The 21,131-nt window shown below is 42.3% G+C and overlaps 1 protein-coding gene and 1 long non-coding RNA gene across 2 annotated transcripts in view; one reads left to right on the forward strand and one right to left on the reverse strand.

Annotated features, from left to right (window-relative positions):
• The window catches only part of LOC112138051, a 60,419-nt gene that overhangs the window by 11,622 nt on the left and 27,666 nt on the right, over positions 1-21,131 (forward strand). The window lies entirely within an intron of this gene.
• nrip1b (nuclear receptor interacting protein 1b) overlaps positions 889-21,131 on the reverse strand; it is a gene marked incomplete in the record, with an annotated part of 49,643 nt that continues 29,400 nt past the window's right edge. The window contains 1 exon segment of the mRNA XM_024260612.1: positions 889-6,968. Coding sequence (XP_024116380.1) covers positions 2,989-6,552 — 3,564 coding nt within the window.

Raw genomic sequence — 21,131 nt, forward strand, 5'->3', positions numbered from 1 at the left:
GTCAAACTCAATCGCACAAGGGGCCAAAATCCAAAACACACCTTATGTCCCGGGCCGAACAGGATCAAAATCTGTTGGACATTCTAAAACTACATTTTTAGAACTTTAAAACCGTAACTTTTTAACATAATTATGAACTAGATATACAGCATTACCTGCAATAACGCTAGTGTGAATGCTGTAAGATGAATTTGGCTGCTGAAGATGCTAAAATTGATAGCTGAAATCACTGAAGCTGATAGCCAGCTAAAATATTAGCTAAATGACAAATTAGCCTAAAAAAATGTTTTAAAAAAACATAATAGCCAAAAAAAGCTAGCATGTAGCTGAAAAAATTGCTTAAATTCAAAATATTCTTTAAAAAAATGGAAAAAGCCTAAATTAGCCAAAGCAACTAGCATGTAGCTGAAATATTAGCTAAACTCCAAAATAGCCTAAAAAACACGTAGTAAGAGCCAAAATAGTCCAAAAGGCTAGCAACATACCAAATTATAAAACTTTAAAACTGTTCCTTTTTTACAAAATTATGAAGAATAAAAACAGGAAGGAATAATTCCAGAATAAATCAACTTAAACCTTAAATAACTTTCAATATTTTACTCTCTATAAAAACATATTTAGTTAAAATAATACAAGTTAGAAATAAGTGGAAGATAACATAGGGCCATTAAAAAAATAAAATGATCTGGAGGGCCGGATTCAATTACTGGAGGGCCGGATCCGGCCCCCGGGCCTTGACTTTGATACAAGTATCAATATCAGAAGGGGATAAATACATTTACAGCACTTTTTCAGATGTGAAGACAAAACAGTATTATCCTCAATCAACATTCTTACCATCAAAGAATAAAAAACTAAAGTGAAAAAAATGGACACATTCATACTAAGTCATGCATTTTAGTACTTTATTTCTGCGATATCAGTGCAAATGAACACCAAAAAAAGAAAACATAAAAAACAAAATAATGCTTCAGCTTTTCACATGAAAAAAAGAAACATTTTTTATTATATTTTTATATATTTGCTGCTACAAATGCAATTCTGAGATGCACAATGCAGATCTATGATTGTACGTCAGTCCCTCACTACAGCCCCATGCTCGTTCACAGAGCTTTGTTAACCAGTAACAGAAAGGAAAAAAAAAATCACCAAAATATTCAATGCACGTTTAATTTTCATCAACTTGCTCAAGAGTCTGTTGTTATCTGGGGACTGCTCATCTTCAAAGCAAACCTCTTGCTCACTCTGAGATGAAGAAAAAGGACCTATTTTAAGACTTGACATTTCCCCCGTCACCAGTAGGGATACACAGGTAGTTCCCATGCGTCTGCATGCAACAGGCAGCAGTGAGGAGAGTGGGACATTATTACACAACACAGCGCAGGATAGATTATCATTTACCACACAGAGACACATGCAAAGAACAAACCAACCAAAAGAACATGGGCACATCATCCTCGGCCTTTGTATGTACACATGTACGCATATAATTCATATTTACACATCAGGGCATTAAAAACTAGGGTAATATCTTTTTTTTTTAAACATTACAAAATAGTCATCTTTCATAATGAAAGTACTATTTACACAAATATATTTAACCATTGTGAAAATGTATTAATTATAGAAGAGACAGCTATATGTATTAAAAAGATCACAAGACTGAATGGATAAAGCAGTGAAATCAACTGAGAAGAATACAGTACGATGAAAAATGAAGAGCTAGAAACCAACAATCCTTCGAGACAGTAATCTGTCAGGGAGCGCAGTACTCGGGGCGGGGGGGGGCATATCCAGCTTTGAAAAACAAAGAGGTACATGTGGACTTCTCTTTATTATCATGCGATTCTTTTGACATTTAATGAACAAGAGATTGCCACAGGAATAAAAAAATAAAATAAAATAAAAAAAAAAGATGCCCATAAACCACAGCAATTAGGAGATAATGTGAAAAAAATCACAATCTGTCAACTTCTCAACAGATAACAATACTGACACTGTTTCATTACATGTCTATTAACCCTTGTCTGAGGACTCAGATTCAAAAGTGCAAACTTCAGGCAGTCTTTTCACCTTCGACATGAGAGGAGAGCCCTGTGTGCTTCACACTCCTACTTGTGTGCATGAAAAAGTAGTGTGGGTTTTTCCAGGATGGTAAGATAAGTTGGTGAACCAGTGCAACCTTTAGCTGTTGCTCTAGAAACCTGTTTGCACACAGTTGTTCAACTGTGAGCACTGCACAAACTCCGATGACCCATCTGCTCAGAGAAGCGCAGTCTGCAAACACGCTCCCTTCACTCTGCACTGTCGAATGTTGGCCTAAAGGCTGCAGCTCTAATGAAACCAAAACATGCTGCAGTGAGCTACTCTTTTACTGCTGTGATCATAGCACATCCTGACAGAGTCAGCAGACGCCTCTCTGAAGGCCCCACGGCCCTCGCTTCATGATCAGAATCCACCTTCAAATGAATCACTGTTGTAGAAGACCTCCGCGCCCTCCAGGCTACAGCTTTAACAATTCGTTCTCAAATTTACGGGACCATCTGAATTTGTTACAACAGAGAAAATAAATAAACGCTAAATTGAGCACGTTTTTTTGGAATCACCAATGATAAAAATTGCTTGAAATGTTCTTTGTAAATGAATAGGCGCAACGAAACGACACGAGCGTGTTATGTGCTCAGTTCAGATAAAGTAAAAAGAATTACAAATGAAGACCAAAATAGTGGAGGGAAACAATCAGACTGTAATTTTGGTTACATAAGTTTAGCAATTTGCTAATACAGACCACTACTGTACCATTCAATAACCTCACCATCTTGAAAAAAGCAACACAAATATCCTTTCTTTTTACAACTTTCAATTTTCAAAACAAAAAGAAAATCACTCACATTATTAAACCATTTTGGCAAAATTCATTCAAAATGATGGGGAAAAAAGGGTTAATGAATTTGAATCAACATTGTATTTTTCTGCAGCAGAGAACGTCTACTGAGAGGACTGGCTCAACCCCGGGCTCTCGTGGCTGTGCTTCTCTTCTTTGTGGGTTGGAGACTGTGGAGCCGAGCTCAGACTGTGTTCATAGGCATGCATGTCACTTATCGGCTCTTCTTTGACTCGGACCACAGATGGTGCTTCCTCTGCTTGATCCCTTGCTTCCTTCCTCAGATGTATGCTGCCCCTTTGTAGCATGTAATACAGGATGGGGTTGGAACGCGAGAGCCGTGGAGAGTCTGGGTTTGAGTCACAACAGTCCTCCTCCTGCTCTTCGTTCTCCTGACTATTCCACCGGACAGGGCTCTCCGGTTCCTGTTTGACTAGAGTTGGGGCGTCTCGCTTTTGAGTCGCAGGCCACGGAGCCGAGTGGCGACTCCATGGGGGGCGGACGGGGCTTTCACTGGCAGGAGGGGTGGGCAGTGGTCTTAGATTACTTGGAAGCCCTGAATTCAGAGAACCATGAGCATTCCAGCTGGGAAGGTGGAGGAAGTTGTGGTTATGGGCAGGCTGGCTGAAAATGTTCCCATTAGCTTTGCCGTTGGTCTGCAGAACTGAAGGACTGGAGGCTGCCTGTGGCTGCTGAGAAAGTTCCTTCAGACAGTTGTCAGAGAGCAGCAGCTGCTTGAGCACATTGAAGCCCCGACTCTCTCTGGCGAAGGTTTCACTCGGCGAACTCCTTGGTGGGGGCTCCTCCTCTTTTAAACCCCTTTGCTGGTCAGGCTCAACCTGGACAGCAGGGGAGGCAAAAATGTTCACACCGTCCCCTGCTCTTGGAGAGCTGATGTTATTCAACCCATCAGTCTGCTCAGACCAGACCCGTCTCCTCTTGGGACTAGGGCTTGGATAATCTCTCTGCTCCTCCTTAACCTGTCTTAACTGAGGCTCAGTCTGCAAAGCAGCACTTGAATAATAGGTAGAAGTCTGTTGTTTAAGCAGCTGGCTGAGCAGACCGTATTTTGCTATGACCTCTCCAGGCCGCGGTTCAGTTTTTAAGTCCTGCTGAGACTCTGAAAGGGGAGTATTCTTCTCAATGCTACTCTCTCTCGTTTTGCAAGCCAAGTCCTCAGATTTGGCCGGGTATGGTCCGACCTCCTCTGTCAGTTCTGATTTAACCTTTACATCCATGGCGGGTCCATCAGAGCTGTCACATGTGATTGAAGAAGAACATGCCCCTGCCCCCTCCACACTCCTTCTGCCACTCCCACTGGGCCTATCTTTACGCCCAGTGGAGGAAGAAGCGGATCCCGTGCCTAGAAGGAGCTGGAGCACAGTACGCCTCTCTAGGAGGTTCTCAATTTGGGATGGAGGTGTAGCTTCCTTGTGGCTGAATGGTGTGCCACTGCCTGAGGCTCCATCTGAGAGTTGGGTGGGTGTGGCTCTGTTGACCGGAGCATTGAGCCTTTCTAACAGGGCAAGGGGCCTGTTGGCATCATTATCCTGAGCCAGCTTTTTTCCAGAGGAGATGGGTGGGGAGGAAGAAGTTGTTCCAGACTGTGCCAAGTTCTGTAACAGCTTACTGGCACTGAAGGCAGGCTCTGGAGCTCTCTCGGTAGTGAATGTTTTAGATTTGCACAAATCAAGTGGGCCAGACTGGACATGAGTGGAGGAGTATGGGGACAATGCACCATTTGGGTCACGACTAAGTGAATACATGGACTGGGGTGGAGCCACTGGCTGCTCTGAGGGGCTTGTTGTCCTGGTTTCCTCCCAAGGCAGCTTTTGTTGACTTTGATACATGGTGCCCATTGTTATATCAAGTGGCAGTTCTTGTTTGCTTATGCTTTTATTGAGAATCTCATTATTTCTGCGCTCAAGAAGAAGCTGCATGAGTGTGACCTTAGGTTGGGATTTGAGGTCTGGGCTCATTTTAGGCTCCTTGTTCTTTGACAAATGTGATCCTGATGGCTCCGGTTTCCACTTGTTTAGTAAAGTTTCAGTTAGTTTGTCCAGGGATGAGGTAGAAACAGAAGAGGAGGAGGATGAAGAGGCAGCAGTGAAAACTGAAGACGCAGTAGTGGTCGAAGATGCGAAGGATGAAACAGAAGACTGGGGACTGAACACAGCTGGGGAAGAGGATATGACCACAGTGGAAGAAGAAAAGGTAGCAGTGAAGGTAGCGGGTGTACCTCTGAGCCCTGTGTCTTGTGCACTGGCCCGACCTCTCACAGAGAGGTCAATGGGAGAACAGCTGGAATAGGAGCTCTCTGCATCACTGCTGTCCTTTGTAATGCTTCTCTCCTGGATGGAGCATTCACTGTCTGATGTGACAGAGGAGGAGCCACTTGGAGGCAGAGCTCCACCAATGTCATCCAGGTGTCCATTTTTCGTCAGTTGCTTTTGGTTGTTGTGGTTGTTGAGCAGCAGTAATAGCAAGCTGCTGCATGTTTGTGGGGGGCGGGTTGGACGTGTGTCAAATCCTCGCTTCTCCCTTGGAGGCTGGCTGTGAGCGTGGGCTGAAGCGGGCGGTGGAATGGGCGGGGAACTTTGGCCAGGGCCTTGCAGCAGAGAGGGGCTCTGTGGACTGGACACTGTTGTTCGTGGGAGTGTTGTAGTCGTGGGTGTTATTACTATTCCATTGTGTGGTGTTGAGTTTAGAGTCTCTGATGAGCCTCCTAAGCTGGGAGGCCTTTTGTCCTGGCCATGCTGCTGGTTTGCCATGGCAGCTAGTCTCTCACTGGCAGATCTTCCTGAGAGTTGGGCTTTGAGTGCGTGTTCTCTAGAGTACTGCTGGAGATGGGCTTCACTGGAAAGCAACAAGGCCAGTTGACTGCAGGCCACACTGGGCTTAGGAGAAGGTACAGGGCTAGAACGGATTTTCACCATGTTTGCCACTGCCTTCAAACGGTCTGCACAGGACACTGATTCAGTAGCTGTGGGTGTGGCAGGAGGCGTGGCGCTGTGTGTTGACCGGGGGGACTCTGAGTTCCTGTCCTGATTATGGCCTCGGCGACTGTATGGGGTATTGTTGTGATTCTGAAGTTTATTCTTTCTCATTAGTCCCTTCAAGCGGCTTGATGCAGTCCCATAAACAGGTAGTGGCTCTTTGTCTGGTGGTGGTGCCTTTGGTGGAGAGGGACACTCACTTGGGGGCTTAATAGCATGTTGGGACATTGCAACACTCTGAAGCCGTGAGCTGAATGATTGCAACAGAGAAGCCAACAGGGTGCTTTCTCCAGCATGAGGAGATCCATCTAGAGCTCCATTTGGTAGCCCCCCCACTTGACCATTCAGCTCTATTTGGGGAGAATTAATCCTTTGGTTCCCTGGATCATTCCAGGCTCCAGAGCGCAGCAAGCGAGCTTTCCTCAGATGTTGTGAGGAGCCTAGTGTGGGCCCATTGGTGCTAGCCTTTGGCGTAGTCGGACCATGGTTAGGTAGTTGGAAGGTTCCACCCCTCTTGTCGCCCTGCTCCTGGTTGCTGTGAGCAGCCTCAGACCTCCCACCTGCCGTGGCCCCAGGCCCGGCCACCACTGGATGCATCAGTAAACCTTCCAGATAAGTTAGAACAGCTGAATCCTTGTGTGTCTCAGGGCCAGGCTCCTCCCCATGAGTCATGTTCAACACTCAGATCCCCTGGTATAGCTTAGCAATGCTACTGGGAAATTAATGTCATCTCAGTCATCAGATTGACCGTTTCTTATGGTACTTTAATTGGTAAAAGACGGTGTGCAGTTGCACCAAAAGTGTATGCAAATGGTGGGGAGGGTGTGCAGACTGAGTGCCGTGGTGGTGGTCACAATCAGCAGCTTACTGAGACAGGAACCATGCCTGGAGGCGGTGAGAGACAGGTGAGCCTCCAAAGCATTGCAGGATTACAAAAGGCCGAGCTTCTGGCTTATGTGAGTGGAAAACTGGGAATCAGCAGGATTTCACAGAGGGGCTGACGCATCCTGAGGTAGTAGATACTTTGAAAGGTCTGTTTGCTTGGCTGTGGTGCTGTCTTCAGGCTTTGAAGGTCTCACCAGTTAGACCTACAGGAGTGAGAGGAGAAACCATGTCAATAGCAGAACTTTGCACAGGACTGTACAACATTTATTTCACAGTCATTCATGCTATCTCTGTTACTTAGCAACATTTCAGAGTGACTGCACAAGGCTCCTCCCCCTCCTCCTTCTCCTCCTCACTGCACTCTCACAATCACCTAACTGACAACAAATGCAGATGAGGCTTGATTAAATTTGTATTGAAAATTCAAGCCCAGTACCGTAAAACCATACAAGTCCACGGATCTGAGCATCTCCCTGCAGTGTCTTTCACATGCGAGGGGTCTCAAAGCTCTGAATATTTCATTATGCAGCTCGTCATTCAGCAGATTATCCCTCTCCACCACCTCCTGCTCCTTATGCACTTGAGCTGGAGCCGCCCACCCACTTGTGCACAATCAGGTTTTTGCAGTTGTTCATGCTTCAATACATGTATGTAGGGCTGCCACAATTAGTCGACTAATCGACGACTAATCAACTATTAAAATAGTCGACGACTAATTTAATAGTCGATTAGTTGTTACTTTATATTATATGGAGAAAGAGTGTAGTAAAGTTGAAAGTTAGCATTCTGCTAGCTTTTTGGACTATTTTGGCATTTATTAAAGTATTTTAGTCTAATTTGGAATTTAGCTAATATTTCAGGTACGTGCTAGCTATTTTGGCAAATTTAGGATTTTTTTCTGTTTTTACAAGCTAATGATGGTTAAGATGTGTGCTTTAGATCCAGTTTGTGCATGACCCGGTAAGTCAACTAATCTGAAAAAATAATTGGTGATAGGTCGAATATTAAAATAATTGTTTGTGGCAGCTCTACATGTATGATAGGTGATGCATGTACAGGTGTACTTAAGGAACTCCTCTTTAACATCACCTTTTAAGCTTAAACTGCATTGATCAGAGGAGCAGAGCGAAACAGACCACGGCAATGACCAACAGACAAGCTAGACTTTATTGTTAAGTGAATGAGTGTGTTTGTGTACATGTGGATAATCGGGTGCGCCTGTCACACCCGTCCGCTGTCAGAAGGGCAGAGCTGGTGACATGGGGGTGAGTACGGTGCCGTTGCCATGACAGTGTCAGTGACGCTGCCCTGGAAGACCTCTGCTCTGAACTCTGTCAGAGTGGTTTCCGTGGATACAGGACACCTCTGACAGTCCCGGTCGCATCTCATAAAGGTTAATTAATACAGAGTTTCCACCTCGCCTCGGCTGCTGTCCGTGTCCCTTACGCCCTCACCTTTAGAGTCCGCTCCACGGACCGACACAATCGGTCACGTGACAAGACAGAACCCATTTATTATGACCAAAGACCACAGCAACCTACTCCATCCAACACCATTCAGAGACCGCCGAGAAAAGACTGGAAACAATGAGGCGCTTGTAATCAGTTCTCTAATGCTGGCCTGACACTGACCGTATCAGGGCAAGACAGTGAGGCAAACTGGGTTCCACTTTTAATGCCACCATTAGAAATGAACTAGGATTAGGTGCTGGATTTAAGTTGATTAGGGTATAATTAAGTCTGAGCAGCAGAAGAAAAACAAACAGGTTAGCCATTTTAAAACCGACTGCAGCCGAAGGTTCACAAGGAGATTAGGCTTTCAGACTTACATTCTACAGCAGAAAAAGAGTCAGAGATTGGCCCATAAGCATCAATATCAGTTTAAGGCCATCTTTAAACAGCTGACCTAAATCTGAAAATAACAAAGGCCAACCTGGTCACTGTGGCCCATCTGACGTCTGTTGTCATGCTAATCTTAAATGCTACGGATTAGGACTGTTTTCCCGTCAGTGACCTTAACACAGTCACAGCAGAATGGCCTTGTGTGACCGTGTTTGATCAGAGCGGTAAACATGTTTACCTTCAACATGGCTTTGCTAAATGAATAATATGCTGTGATAGAGCCCTCTAGTCAGTGAGAGGAAATTGGGAACGGAAAAGAAACGCTGACACAGTTTCAACATGGGGAATTCTGTTAATCTCCCTGCTGCTGGCAGTGAACCCTTGGAATTACAGTTGACCTTGTCTGTGTTTTTGCCCAAAGACACTTCTATAAAGAGCTAGCAGGGTAGAGAAGGGATCCTGACACTGCACTGTATCAGAGCATGCACAACCCAGCTGGTACATTTAATCAGTTTTGGAAACATTTCGCTTTCCAAAAACAAACTGTATATGCTCCTTCGGTGCATAAGAAGTGAGGATACCGCTCTTAACATGTAGTGTCATTGTTGGTGGCACCCAAAAAGGCTGACCTCCACTCCCTCCCCATACTGTGAAAACCACAGCACCCATGAGCTGTTCGGTGGTGATTATCCATTATCCTTGACAATGTCAGCCAATGACAGAGCAGGCACCATTCGAAAGTGATTTTTACCCCTACGGTCAGCTGCGCACACGCAGGAGGGAGGGCTGAGGTGGTGATGATGGGGGTGTCGGCTTCACCCTCCCCTGGCTGCTTGATTTCTCATCCATTTCTACCTTTCTGTCTCACTCACAGTTACTTAAAAGACACTTCAAACAGGAAAGGTCAGCGCACTCTCAGCCACAGTCTGGGGTTCACTGTAGAGCCAGAGGTTGGAGAAACATGACGCTGATGGGTCAGACCTGAGTGTTCTGATATCACCAATCTGATTATTATATACAGAAGAAAGTGGTCATCTTCCTACTGTATTTTTACTGTAAAATCTGTTAACTGGGAATAACCAGAAATGACTAAGTTTACTTCAGAAATGCAGTCACCACAGAATCCTAACCAACATGTTCTAGTCTTTATCTGAATTATTTAAGAGGAAGTGTGTATGTACATTTCAAACTTCCTGTTACTTTCAAAACATTTGTAAACATGGTGGAACCAATGATTAACCCTTTAACACCGGGGACATTTCCAGCAACAGCAAAATAACACATGTTCTTCAAACTACACAATACAACTTCTGAAACTGAGAAAAGAGAATTTCAGTGCAAATAATTTAATTTCAACATGTTTAATGCATGTGTTACCTAAGTGGAGCCAAAAATACTGTCTTAAAAATGTGTGTAGTGATGGACGAACATGAGTTTTGAACGCATTTCCACAGATGTTTCTTTGGAAATAGTCGCTTAAACGCAAGTTTCCAATGCCGATGTGATCATAGCTTCAGAGCTAGCCTTAAATTAACCCTTTAACACCAAGGCTCCAGTGTTTATGTTCTTTCACTTTCTGTAACTTTTCAACCGTTCACACAATAATTTCAGTAGATTCTGAAGGAGAAAAGCGGCTCGCGCCGGTAAAAAGGTGGATTTTTAAAGTATGTTAAAAATATTAAGTTTAAGCATCACTGGTGATGCCTCAAGGGTTAAAGTGTTCGCATTTCCAATGAGGCAACTAGTGTGTCTGCTACAATGCACAGATGTAATAGTAGAAAATAAATCAGGTAGACATGAATATATGTCATGAAAGGTCAACTTTCAGGGAGAAATCTACAAGCTTTAATCTCATTATTGGATAAATGTTATTCAAAACAGGATTACTCTGTTAACATGGTCACTTATAGAATCGAATAACCTAAATTAAGAAATCCAATAATAACCAGTTCGACGGTGTATACTGATCATCCGTTCTAAAAATAACCCACCATAGGTGAAATCCATGAAGCAGTGCGCTTTGTTTTTTACAATAAATACAGATGTTTTAAAGGGGCCGTACCGTGAAAATTCTACTTTCTGAGATTTTAAGTGCATTAAACTGTTCATTCATGTCTGTAAAGAACCCCAAAGCAGTATTTTTATCCATGCACGCATTTCTGAGTAATCCTCTAAAAGCCTGCGCTCTCAGCAGTAGCCTCTCCCATCCCCATGAAAATGATGGGGTCGTATCGTGCTGACGTCAGCATGTGCATCCATCTCTGAAAAAGTTTGGATAGGGTTTATTTTTGTATGAGAAACAAAGAAAGAAAGACTCTAGGATGACGTCCTGAAATGGATGACAGCAACACGCAGTGGCAGACGTGTGTCGAGTACCGGGTGGGTAAAAATGTACGGAAAACAACAAGTATTTCATTAATAATTTGTTTTTTAGTGTTCCAAAGGTAATATATGATCATATATATGGATATAGTTCACTCTGAAAGGCTTAAGAAAATCATGGCATGGCCCCTTTAAGGCAGAAAAACTCCTCACTGCACACTTTCTACATTTTCCCAATACAAAAAAGAACATTTTCACACTTTTTGGTGTTGTTTAACTTTTAAAATTCAAACAGTCAAAGGAAAATAATTGGAGTTTTATAGAATGAAAACAAAGATCTGCTCGCGATCAAAGATTTATGTGGATTTAGCTAAATGATTGCAAGCTGTACAGAATACAAGCCACAGTTATGATCTAAAGGATATAGAATAAAACAAGCTTTAAAAAAAAACAATTCAAAATTGACCAAAAAATGTACATAAAACACTTACATCTGCCTTAATTCTACTGCTAACCTCGATTGTTTACTCAGCTAGTTGAGCAGTGATCCATAAAGCTCATTTCATCGTCTAAAAATGTGTCACTTTAGATGCCCACTTTTAACACTTGTATTGCAAAAAATGACAATATACCCTCACTGGCCACTGTATTAGGTACACCTTGCTACTACCGGGTTGGGCCCCCTTTACCCTTCAGAACTCCCTGGTGGCATTGATTCAACAAGGAAACATTTCTCAGAGTTTGGTCCATGTTGACATGGCAGCATCACACAGTTGCAGCAGATTTGTCGGCTAAACATCCATAATGATGACCTCATCCCAAAGGTTCTATTGGGTTCTGGAGACTGTGGAGGTCATTAGAGTCCATTGTTTGTTCTAGAAAACATTCTGAGATGATTCCAGCTTTATGACATGGAGTCTTATCCTGCTGGAAGTAGAATCAGAAGATGGTACTCTGTGGTCACAAAGGGATGGAGAAATTCTGACCCTACTATCTGAATATCACAGCAGAAATAGAGTATCATCAGTCCAAAGTCTTTCCAATCTTCTAATCTTCTATTGTCCAGTTTTGGTGAGTCTGTGTGAATTGTATCCTCAGTTTCTTGTTCTTAGCTGACAGCAGTGGTGTGTTCTTCTGCTGCTGTAGTTCATCTGTATCAAGGTTCAGAGATGTTCTTCTGCAGTTGTAACCAGTGGTTAATTTGAATTACTGTTTCAATTTCTGTTAGCTTGAACCAGTCTGACCATTCTCCTCTGACCTCTGACTTCAGAACTGCTGCTCACTTGTCTTTTGTAATTAAGGATCTAACCTGATATTTGCATTTCTTTAGATGTAAGCCACTTTTCTTAGAGACTACTGTTAGCTACATCAAGCTACTCGCATACATCAGCCTCCCAATGAAAAAACAAAACCCAATAAAAGCATGTTTAGCTCCAAATAACTGCAGCATTGGTTTCTCCCAAAGACAATAGGTTTGTTCCCACTCTGGTCAAGATTAAAATCAGCAGATCTGAGTTGCCAGTCAAGTAAACACTGCATCTCTACTTAAAATGGAAACTTTGGTGGCGTCCCTGCCCTTCATGTTTGACCTCCATCACAATCCACAGACCCTCAGGCATGACTGCACACTGTTGTGGCAGCTACTCCTTCACTCAGGCGAGTTTCTAAATGACCTTCATCATCTGAAATGAGAATCCACTCAAGGCGTTTAAAATGTATGAGAGAAAACAAAGGAATTAAAGACGGGGACAAGCCAAAGGAGAGTCAGTTAAAGTCAAGGTCATTCATCCCGCCAAGACTCTTCCACATGATGCAACAGCTGGTGTCCATGCAAAGCTCAGGGCGTTAATAAAAAGTGACAATGCTGCCCGAGCGGTGTGTATTACTAACGTCTGACACCAGCCTGGCAGATGTGTTCTCCCCGCGCTTAAGGGGAGTCAAGGTTAAAGAAATTTAAAAGAAGAGGCGATGCCTAAACACCATTATATAGTGTAATCTGCAGCCTAGCCCTGCTGCACATTCTCAGCGGGGTGGCTCACTTACACATGCGGTGTGACCGCTATTTGTAAATTCAATATGGCCTGACATGATTAAATAAGAGAAAACATAGGCTTCCTGACCAAACTGTTGCTCTCCACAAGTGAGCGCGTGCACAAAGGGACGGCAGGCTCTTCCACCTTGTGAGAGGTAAACATAAAAAAAACAACCTGCAAGTTTGCAGCAACGGAGATGGAGCAGGAAGGCCTCTCTACAGATAAGTAGCTCTGAGCACACAGAAACAAGTATGCCCACACAATCAGAACTAGGGCATTATGACCTACTTCTTGAGATGCACTGACCAAGCAAGTCACTCACAGTGTGCTCAATAGTGCAGCCACAAATGATTATTTTAAATGTTGACTAATCACTGATCATTTTTTCAGATTAGTCGACTAATCGGGTCATGCTCAAAGTGGATGTAAAGCACACATCTTAACCATCATTAGCTTTAAACTAACTACAAACTAATCTAAAGCATTACCTGCAATAATGCTAGTGTGAATGCTGTAAGCTGAAATTGATAGCTAAAAATGCTAAGGCTAATAGCTGAAAACGCTGAAGCTGATGGCCAGCTAAAATATTAGTTAAATGCCAAATTAGTCTAAAAAACGGAAAAAGCCCTAAATTAGCCAAAATAGCTAGCTTGTAGCTGAAATACTATCCAAACTCCAAAATAGCCTAAAAAAATTTAAAAAAATCCTTAATTAGCTAAGATAGCTAGTATGGAGTTGAAATATTAGGTAAACTCAGTAATTGCCTAAAAAACTGAAAAAATCCTAAATTGGCCAAAACAGCTAGCATGTAGCTGAAATATTAGCTAAACTCCAAAACAACATAAAAAACCTTAGTAAGTCCAAAAAACTGGCATCACAGCATAACTTTCAACTTTCCTTCACTCCGACTCCATATAATATAAAGTAACGACTAATCTACTATTAAATTAGTCGTCTACTATTTTAATAGTCGATTAGTCGTCGATTAGTCGACTAATCGTAGAGCTCATGCCCAAACGCAGAAACCCAAAGATTCAGTGCATCGTAAAGATGATTCGCTAAAGTCAAACCTTTTGGTCCGATCATCAGATCCTACCCAGATGATTTCTAACACTGGAGACTTGGATTAAACTCTGAAGTTCTTCAAACTCCATCTGGCATTTGCACGAGGAGCACGGGGGCGGATTGTAACTTCCTCTGAACTCATCAGCACAAGGAGTTCTTGGGGTTGAGAGACGAATTCAGGCACACTTGATGAGTCATCTAAGTGTTTCAGAGCCCAGCTGAGTGGCCGAGCGCCGAGCAATGATATCACTGCAATGGATCACAGACACTTCCCTCTTACTTTACGTGCTCCGGCTTTCACGGATGCGCTTACAAAAATGTTTGTGTCCACAGTAAATATTTGTGTGCCGTTTGGAAGACCCGCCCCAGGGTCATTTCCTGAGTGGAGAATTAGTGCAGCAAATTAACACACACATTCCTCCTTAATAAGGCATGGCTGCCATCACTGCACGCCTGATTCATTTCTATCAGAGGTAATCTTCTGTTCACCACCCCCCTTTCCGAATGAACAAACACTTCACATTTATAAACACCACTGCTGGAAACAGGAATAGAGTATTGCCCCTTGGCCGGCAGAGTTGGGCCCTCGAATCCCATTGCAGTGGTGTTGTCTGAGAGAAATGAGACACTTTGCCGTCGAGATCAAATGTCTCACTGTCAGGCTGCCCTGAGAGCTGGATTAAACCAGCTACAAAAACTTGGCCTTTAACAAATCATTTCCATAATATCCTTGGCATCATTCCGAAGAAGGCCTTTGCTGTGAGTCAGCAAGATGTCTGCCTTTATTGGGTTAAAGAGAGTGCTCCTTTATTCCTTCCTCTGAGGGTAACTGGGCTGTTCCGGTGTGTGCAGAGTGAGCTCTAAGTGACAGAAAGAGAAGACACATCTCTGCTACCTTTTTAGTCTTTCATAATGCTTCTCTTGACCTACTTTTTGTTGAGATTTTAAACCACCCTGAGGAGCGCTCCAACTACGTCTGGAGGCTGCATCGAATCAAATCATCGGTTTTCTTCGTTTCAGAGGGTGACCTCTGACGACAGCCGTTGAATTTGGAACAATAAAAATGAAGACTCAAGTGGCACTGGCACATTGACAAAAGCTTGCCCCACCCACTTCAACTTTCCTAAGTTGCCAATTGGGCGGGATAAAGCGAGAGCCCGCCCACCAACCATTTAAACCCTTGTGTTATCCTAAGCATGTTTACATTAAAAGTGGGGTCATCTGGACCCCACAAGACAGCAAACTGAACATTTTTTTCCAAGGACTTTTGATCTTTACTGGTGTCTGTGGCAGACATAAAATCCTGTCCACCTTTGTCATGGGAGGGGTCACTCATCAATGTAAGGGTCGGGTCATCTGGACCCCATAAGAGGGGTTAAGAAAGCGTGCCTCTAAAAAAGAAAAACAAGAAAGGTGATTTAAAAATAATACCCCACCCTCATCCAAAAGTCCTCACAAGTGTAAACTGCTAGAAAAACAAATTGGACATTAAATAACTTGACTGTGAGCCAGACTACATAAAATCCCTTAAATGACGACCTTGTGCGGACCCTCCCCAGGATGTGTTGATCATGCTAAAGGAAGTTTTGTAACACGACTCTTTCTAGATAGCTGATGAAGATTAGAGGAGGGAGTATGAAACCAGATTGTAAATTTGAAAAAAACATTTTAGAAAATTTGAAAACAGTTTTTAACTCAAAAATACATTTTGAAATCTTAAAAGAAATATTGAAAATTAAAAAAATTGTAAAAAAAAAAAAAAAAAAAAAGGAAACATGAATTAAAAAAAACTAAATTAGTTAGATTTTCAATATTTCTTTCAAGTTTCCAATTTTTTTTTCTTTAAATTTTCAATAATTCCTCCAAGTTTTCAATACGTATTTTCCAAGTTTAAAAGTAGGGCCGGAAATAATCTGATTCGATTACGATTTTATTTTTTTTTGATCCTGTCAATTCAATTCAATTTTGAGTTTACAGATTTATACAAGTTTGTTTAGAGATACATTATGAATCTACCATGTCTTTTGAATATATTTATATTAATCTGATCCAGTTCACATACTGTAAATGTATCAGTGAAATAATGAGATTGTTAATATCATCCAGTGTTACAGTGATTCTCTAAAGGAGAAGTTCTAACTAAAATGTTCAGATCATTAACATTGGAAACATTGTTCTGCTTCTCCTGGAGGACGTTTTAATTTGGCCACTAAGTGGCGATCACGCTATTTAATTTTTTTCAAGAAGAAAGAATGAACAAAAACAATGTTTTAGACCACAAATGGTTACTTTAAAAAATATTTCCTTGAAAGAGTTCATGTCTGTGTGTTTATTTTTAGTCAGTAATGTATGTTTAGGTGGACTGAGCGTTAGCATTAGCCGTCCTATGGGAAATTCTATTAAACATTAGCATCAAGCTAGCAGACTTGAGCTATTTTGGGTTTTTTTATGAATCGATTACTGATCCATCAAGCTTAAATTGATTCAAATCGATAAATCGATTTTATTAACCCAGCCCTATTTAAAACTGTTTTTAAATAAAAAAATGAATTTTACAATGCTTTTTTTTCAAATTTTCAATCTTGCTTTTCATCCACTTTAAGCTGATCCTGATTTGACCACATAAAGGAGTCCCAAAGTGTCCCATCATGCAACACTTTGCAGTAAACAGTCTCGATTAGCAGATGGTTTTTATGACAGCGATTCCATAATAACCTGGTTATGTAAAACACTCACAAAATAAAAAAAACTTGCATCGCTTAAACACAAAATCTTTAACATATTGTAACTTTTCAACTTTTAACACGATAATTCCAGCAAAGCTCACAACGCTTTTCTCCTTCAAAATCTACCGGAATTGATCGTGCTAACTCTCAGACGTCTGCTTTTATGTACTGCTGTGTGTGTTAATTTCCACCAAGTTTTGTAAAACTGATATTTGATAAGTTATGTTTTTATTTGTAGATAAAGCAAATAATATCAGTCCTTGAGCTCCTGTTGATAAAACCCTGAAATTCAGAAAATCCATGTCCTACAGACACTCAGAAAATCTTCAGGAGAACCTCCTGCCTCACCTGTGAGACTTTGAGAAAATATTCAGGGGGGGGACTACACCTGTCAGCCCTCAGGCATGTCAGCGGCTTCGCCTGACGGTCCATCGCATCGTCTCCACAAACGGTAACTCAAGAATTATGTGGATTTGTTATCTTTATGACTACTCCAAGAGAAAGCTGACACACTAAACGGAGTAAAGCACAGGTAAATATTCAACCAACACAGTAGTCCGGCATGCGGCCTAATGCAGGTAAATAAATCTGGAAACCACAGAGAGAACAGGGTGGTGCACAGATCGGGACGAACATCAGCTTAATTCTGCTGAAGTGATCGAGCAGCTCTGCTAATTCTGTGACAGAGACATGAGAACTGCTGATTGAATTTACATTTGGTGACAGAGAACAGAAGTTCATGAATCAGTAACATGGAGTGGATATAAAATCCACCTGACTTTTGATGACACGAGCATGTGACCGCCACCATAACTGATCAGATTAGGTTGACTTGAAAATGGACAAAAGGAAAGTCTACTGTCCAGCACAGACCACGTGGTCTGACAATACTTAAGTATAACCATTTTCCAAAGATCATTTATTTATCAAAATGAACAAGAAGAATGGCGTCTGTAGAAAAATAAAGACAAAAGAATTTATCTGAGTTTGGGCGTCAATTTAACCAATAAAACGTCTATGAAGCGGTCCGTCGTATCATGCTCACGAAATTTATCAGTTTGTACTGATACAATTTCATGTAAATCAATACTTTGTAGGGCTGGGAATCACCGGGTACCTCACGATACGATGCAATACATGGCTCACGATCTCGATGATATTGTGATACTGCGATAATTGGTAAAATCATCTTCAAATCATCATCAAAGAAGGCATGTTTGTTGGGAAAATATATCCCCATTTAATGTTTAGATTAAACACAATCTTAATAAACAACTTATTTTTTTTTTGCAACAAATAATAGACACTTTAGTGCAAATCAGTCTCGCAATGTCCGCCCCATCTACCTCCAAAGGAACATCTCACCAAAGGATGACTAATACAACATTTTACAGCCTCTTTAAAATGAAAACAAAAGATCAATACTTGGTGAGAACCCATCGAGAATCAGCTGCAGGACTAAATATTGCAATATTGATAGTTTGGCCCACCCCCACTAGTTTCTGAAAATTACAACAATCTGTTTTTTCTCCATTTCATAATTTCATACAGTTTGTCTGAAGACTTCAAGGCATGTCGATGAAAGAAAAGCAGGAGTAAATATTACAGTCGGATGAATCTGTAAAACAAACCAGTAGAAAAGCATTGACCAGTCTTCCTTACTTTATATTACATGGAGTCAGAGTTTAGTGAAGTTGAACAAACTTCTGAAGGTCCAGCATCAAAAAACACTCTTTTTATATTTGAGTCAACAAGACCAAAACTTTATCTTTTGTGATTCCGACCTCATTAGATTTAAGTCTTGTTTTGATAAAACTAATGAAGGACAAAGGCGGCACAATTCATTAAAAGTATAACAAAATTTCATCTTAATTGTCTTTATTTGTAGTTGGTTAAAAGTTGGGTATCGATAATAATTTCCAGAAATTATTTGATTTGATTCACATTATTTGATTATTAAAATAATCGTTTGGGGCAGCCATGGTGGACGTGGTTGCCGAAGGAAACATAACTCACTGATCACTGCTCACTGACGTCTGGTTTCTACATGGCGACTTGTACAGCAAAAAAAAAAAAAAAAAGGCGACTGACTTGACTTCCTTTTGGTTGAAATTAGTGCTGTCACAAACAATTATTTTAATAGTCAACTAATCACCAATTTTGCTTCCGATTAGTCGACTAATCGAGTCATGTGCAAACTGGACGTGAAGCACACATTTTAACCATCATTAGCTTTAAACTAACTAAAAACTAGATAAATAGCATTACCTGTGATAATACTGGTGTAAATGCTATAATCTGAATTTGGCCGCTGAAGATGCTGAAATTTATAGCTGAAAATGATAAGGTAAAGCTGATAGCCATCTAAAGATATTACTTAAACCCCAAATTATCCTAAAAAAACTGAAAAAAGCCTAAGTTAGCCGAAATAGCTAGAATGTAGCTGAAATATTAGCTAAACTCTAAAATAGCCTAAAAAAGCTTAATAAATGCCAAAATAGTCCCCAAGGCTAGCAGAATTCCATTATATTGTTTTAACTTTCCAACACTCTAACTCCATATAATATAAAGTAACGACTAATCTATAAAATTAGTCGTCCACTATTTTAATAGTTAATTAGTCGTTGACTATTCGACTAATTGTGGCAGCCCAAGTTGAAGTTGGAAGAAAATTAATTTCTCTGGGTGACATCCCACTCGGTGCAGTTCTCAAATCCAGATACAACACTTTTCTGTAACAAAAATGAACCAGCAAACAATTTAATACAACTTAACCCAATTCCCAATCGATGCTGTACTACAAATATTAGCAATATCGTGGTCCAAGCATCACATATACACTGTAGTTCTGTACTGACACAGTTTTCCATACAGGTTCAGTTCTGGTCCCAACATCTGGTTTGCTGTGATAAACTGGATACAGGTTCACAGTGACCAAGAGGAGCTGACTTACTGTCAGCCTATGAGACAATAAGCGCAGCACCGAGGATACAGGAAACAAGCCCATCCTCCCCGTCAGCCTCTAAATCAGAGACCAAGAAACGGCGAGCATCCAACCACAACCGGCGCTCGCCGTAATGAGAACAGGGGGGAGAGGGAGAACTATGTGGCGGCAGCTGTTGTTAGCAACGCTCAAGACACCAACAAAAACACTGAACGGTGCAACGCGCCTCACACACTGGACACACATCTGGCTGCACACCTTGTCATCCTGAGCCGCGGAGGCTGATACAGGTAAAATGCAGTAATCAATTTCTGTAGTGGCAGGAGCACTCCTTCAGAATAACAATAAGGCTTCCTCCCTGCTCCCCTCTGTCGCTCCAGCCATCCCTCTACCTCCTCATTCACCTTTTTCACGACTTGACGCCCCCCCTCTTTCTAGACCCCAGCAAAGGAGGCCGGGCTGTCTTCTGCACAGATAGCTGCTGCCACTAATCAAGACTACGTGCACCGGGGCGTGGGATTAGAAGAGCTTGCACAGCTTGACTCAGGCACTGAATGGTGTTAGTGCTCACACACGAACGAGATCAAAATAAGAATCCAACGGCTTCTCCTCCTTCAGGCAGACGAGCCTCAGACCAGCAAACAGCAACAAGGTCGACTTCAGAGCTGCTGTTAGGAGAACATTTACCAGAACACACAAAGCAGATCAAAACGGAGATTTTCTGTCAGAACCGCAGCGGGTGGTGGTCGCCCATCTCTGCTGCTGACTGCGCGCAGGAGGATCCAGCGGCGTGCACGTCCAACGCCACGAGGCGGGCGGACCGGACCGCTCCTGTGTGTGTGTGTGTGCACCAACAACACCCCACTCGCCTGCAGGCTGAAACCACTCATCTCACTGTTGCTGCTTTTTCATCCATTTCTGTTCACATGTCCAGGTGTGTGCGCACGCCAAGAAACAACGCCACCCTCCGCATCAGCGCCGATGTTTCATTATGTACATAACGAGTGCCATTAATCGCTCTTAACAAGAGGACACAACCTCACCTTGGCAGTCTCTTGCACACAGTGGGGAAGAGGTGTCTGCTGGGATAGGGCAGGGTTGTGGGCGGGGGCACAGAAATATCTTTAGTCCTCTAAGAAATTAAAATTACCCACAGTTAAGGACCTGCCGCCTCCTTTTGACCGAGCACATCCCTGCCTGGGGGGCTTGCAGGAGTCGTACTCGAGCTGATCGTCTGACAGACACAAAAAAGAAGTCGGAAAGCGAAGAGGAGTAAAAAGAGAAATGCCGCAGTGACGGTCGCCAGCGGGGGCTCATGCCCTTGACACACTAACATGGGGGGTTGGGGGGGTGTCTGTCATTTGACACTCTTGTCATTCGTCTCATCACCCAACCACCTGGCCGACCCCCCCCACCTAAAACCAGCTACCCTTCA

Source organism: Oryzias melastigma, linkage group LG14 (assembly GCF_002922805.2).
Source record: "Oryzias melastigma strain HK-1 linkage group LG14, ASM292280v2, whole genome shotgun sequence".
In the NCBI taxonomy this organism is placed as follows: domain Eukaryota; kingdom Metazoa; phylum Chordata; class Actinopteri; order Beloniformes; family Adrianichthyidae; genus Oryzias; species Oryzias melastigma.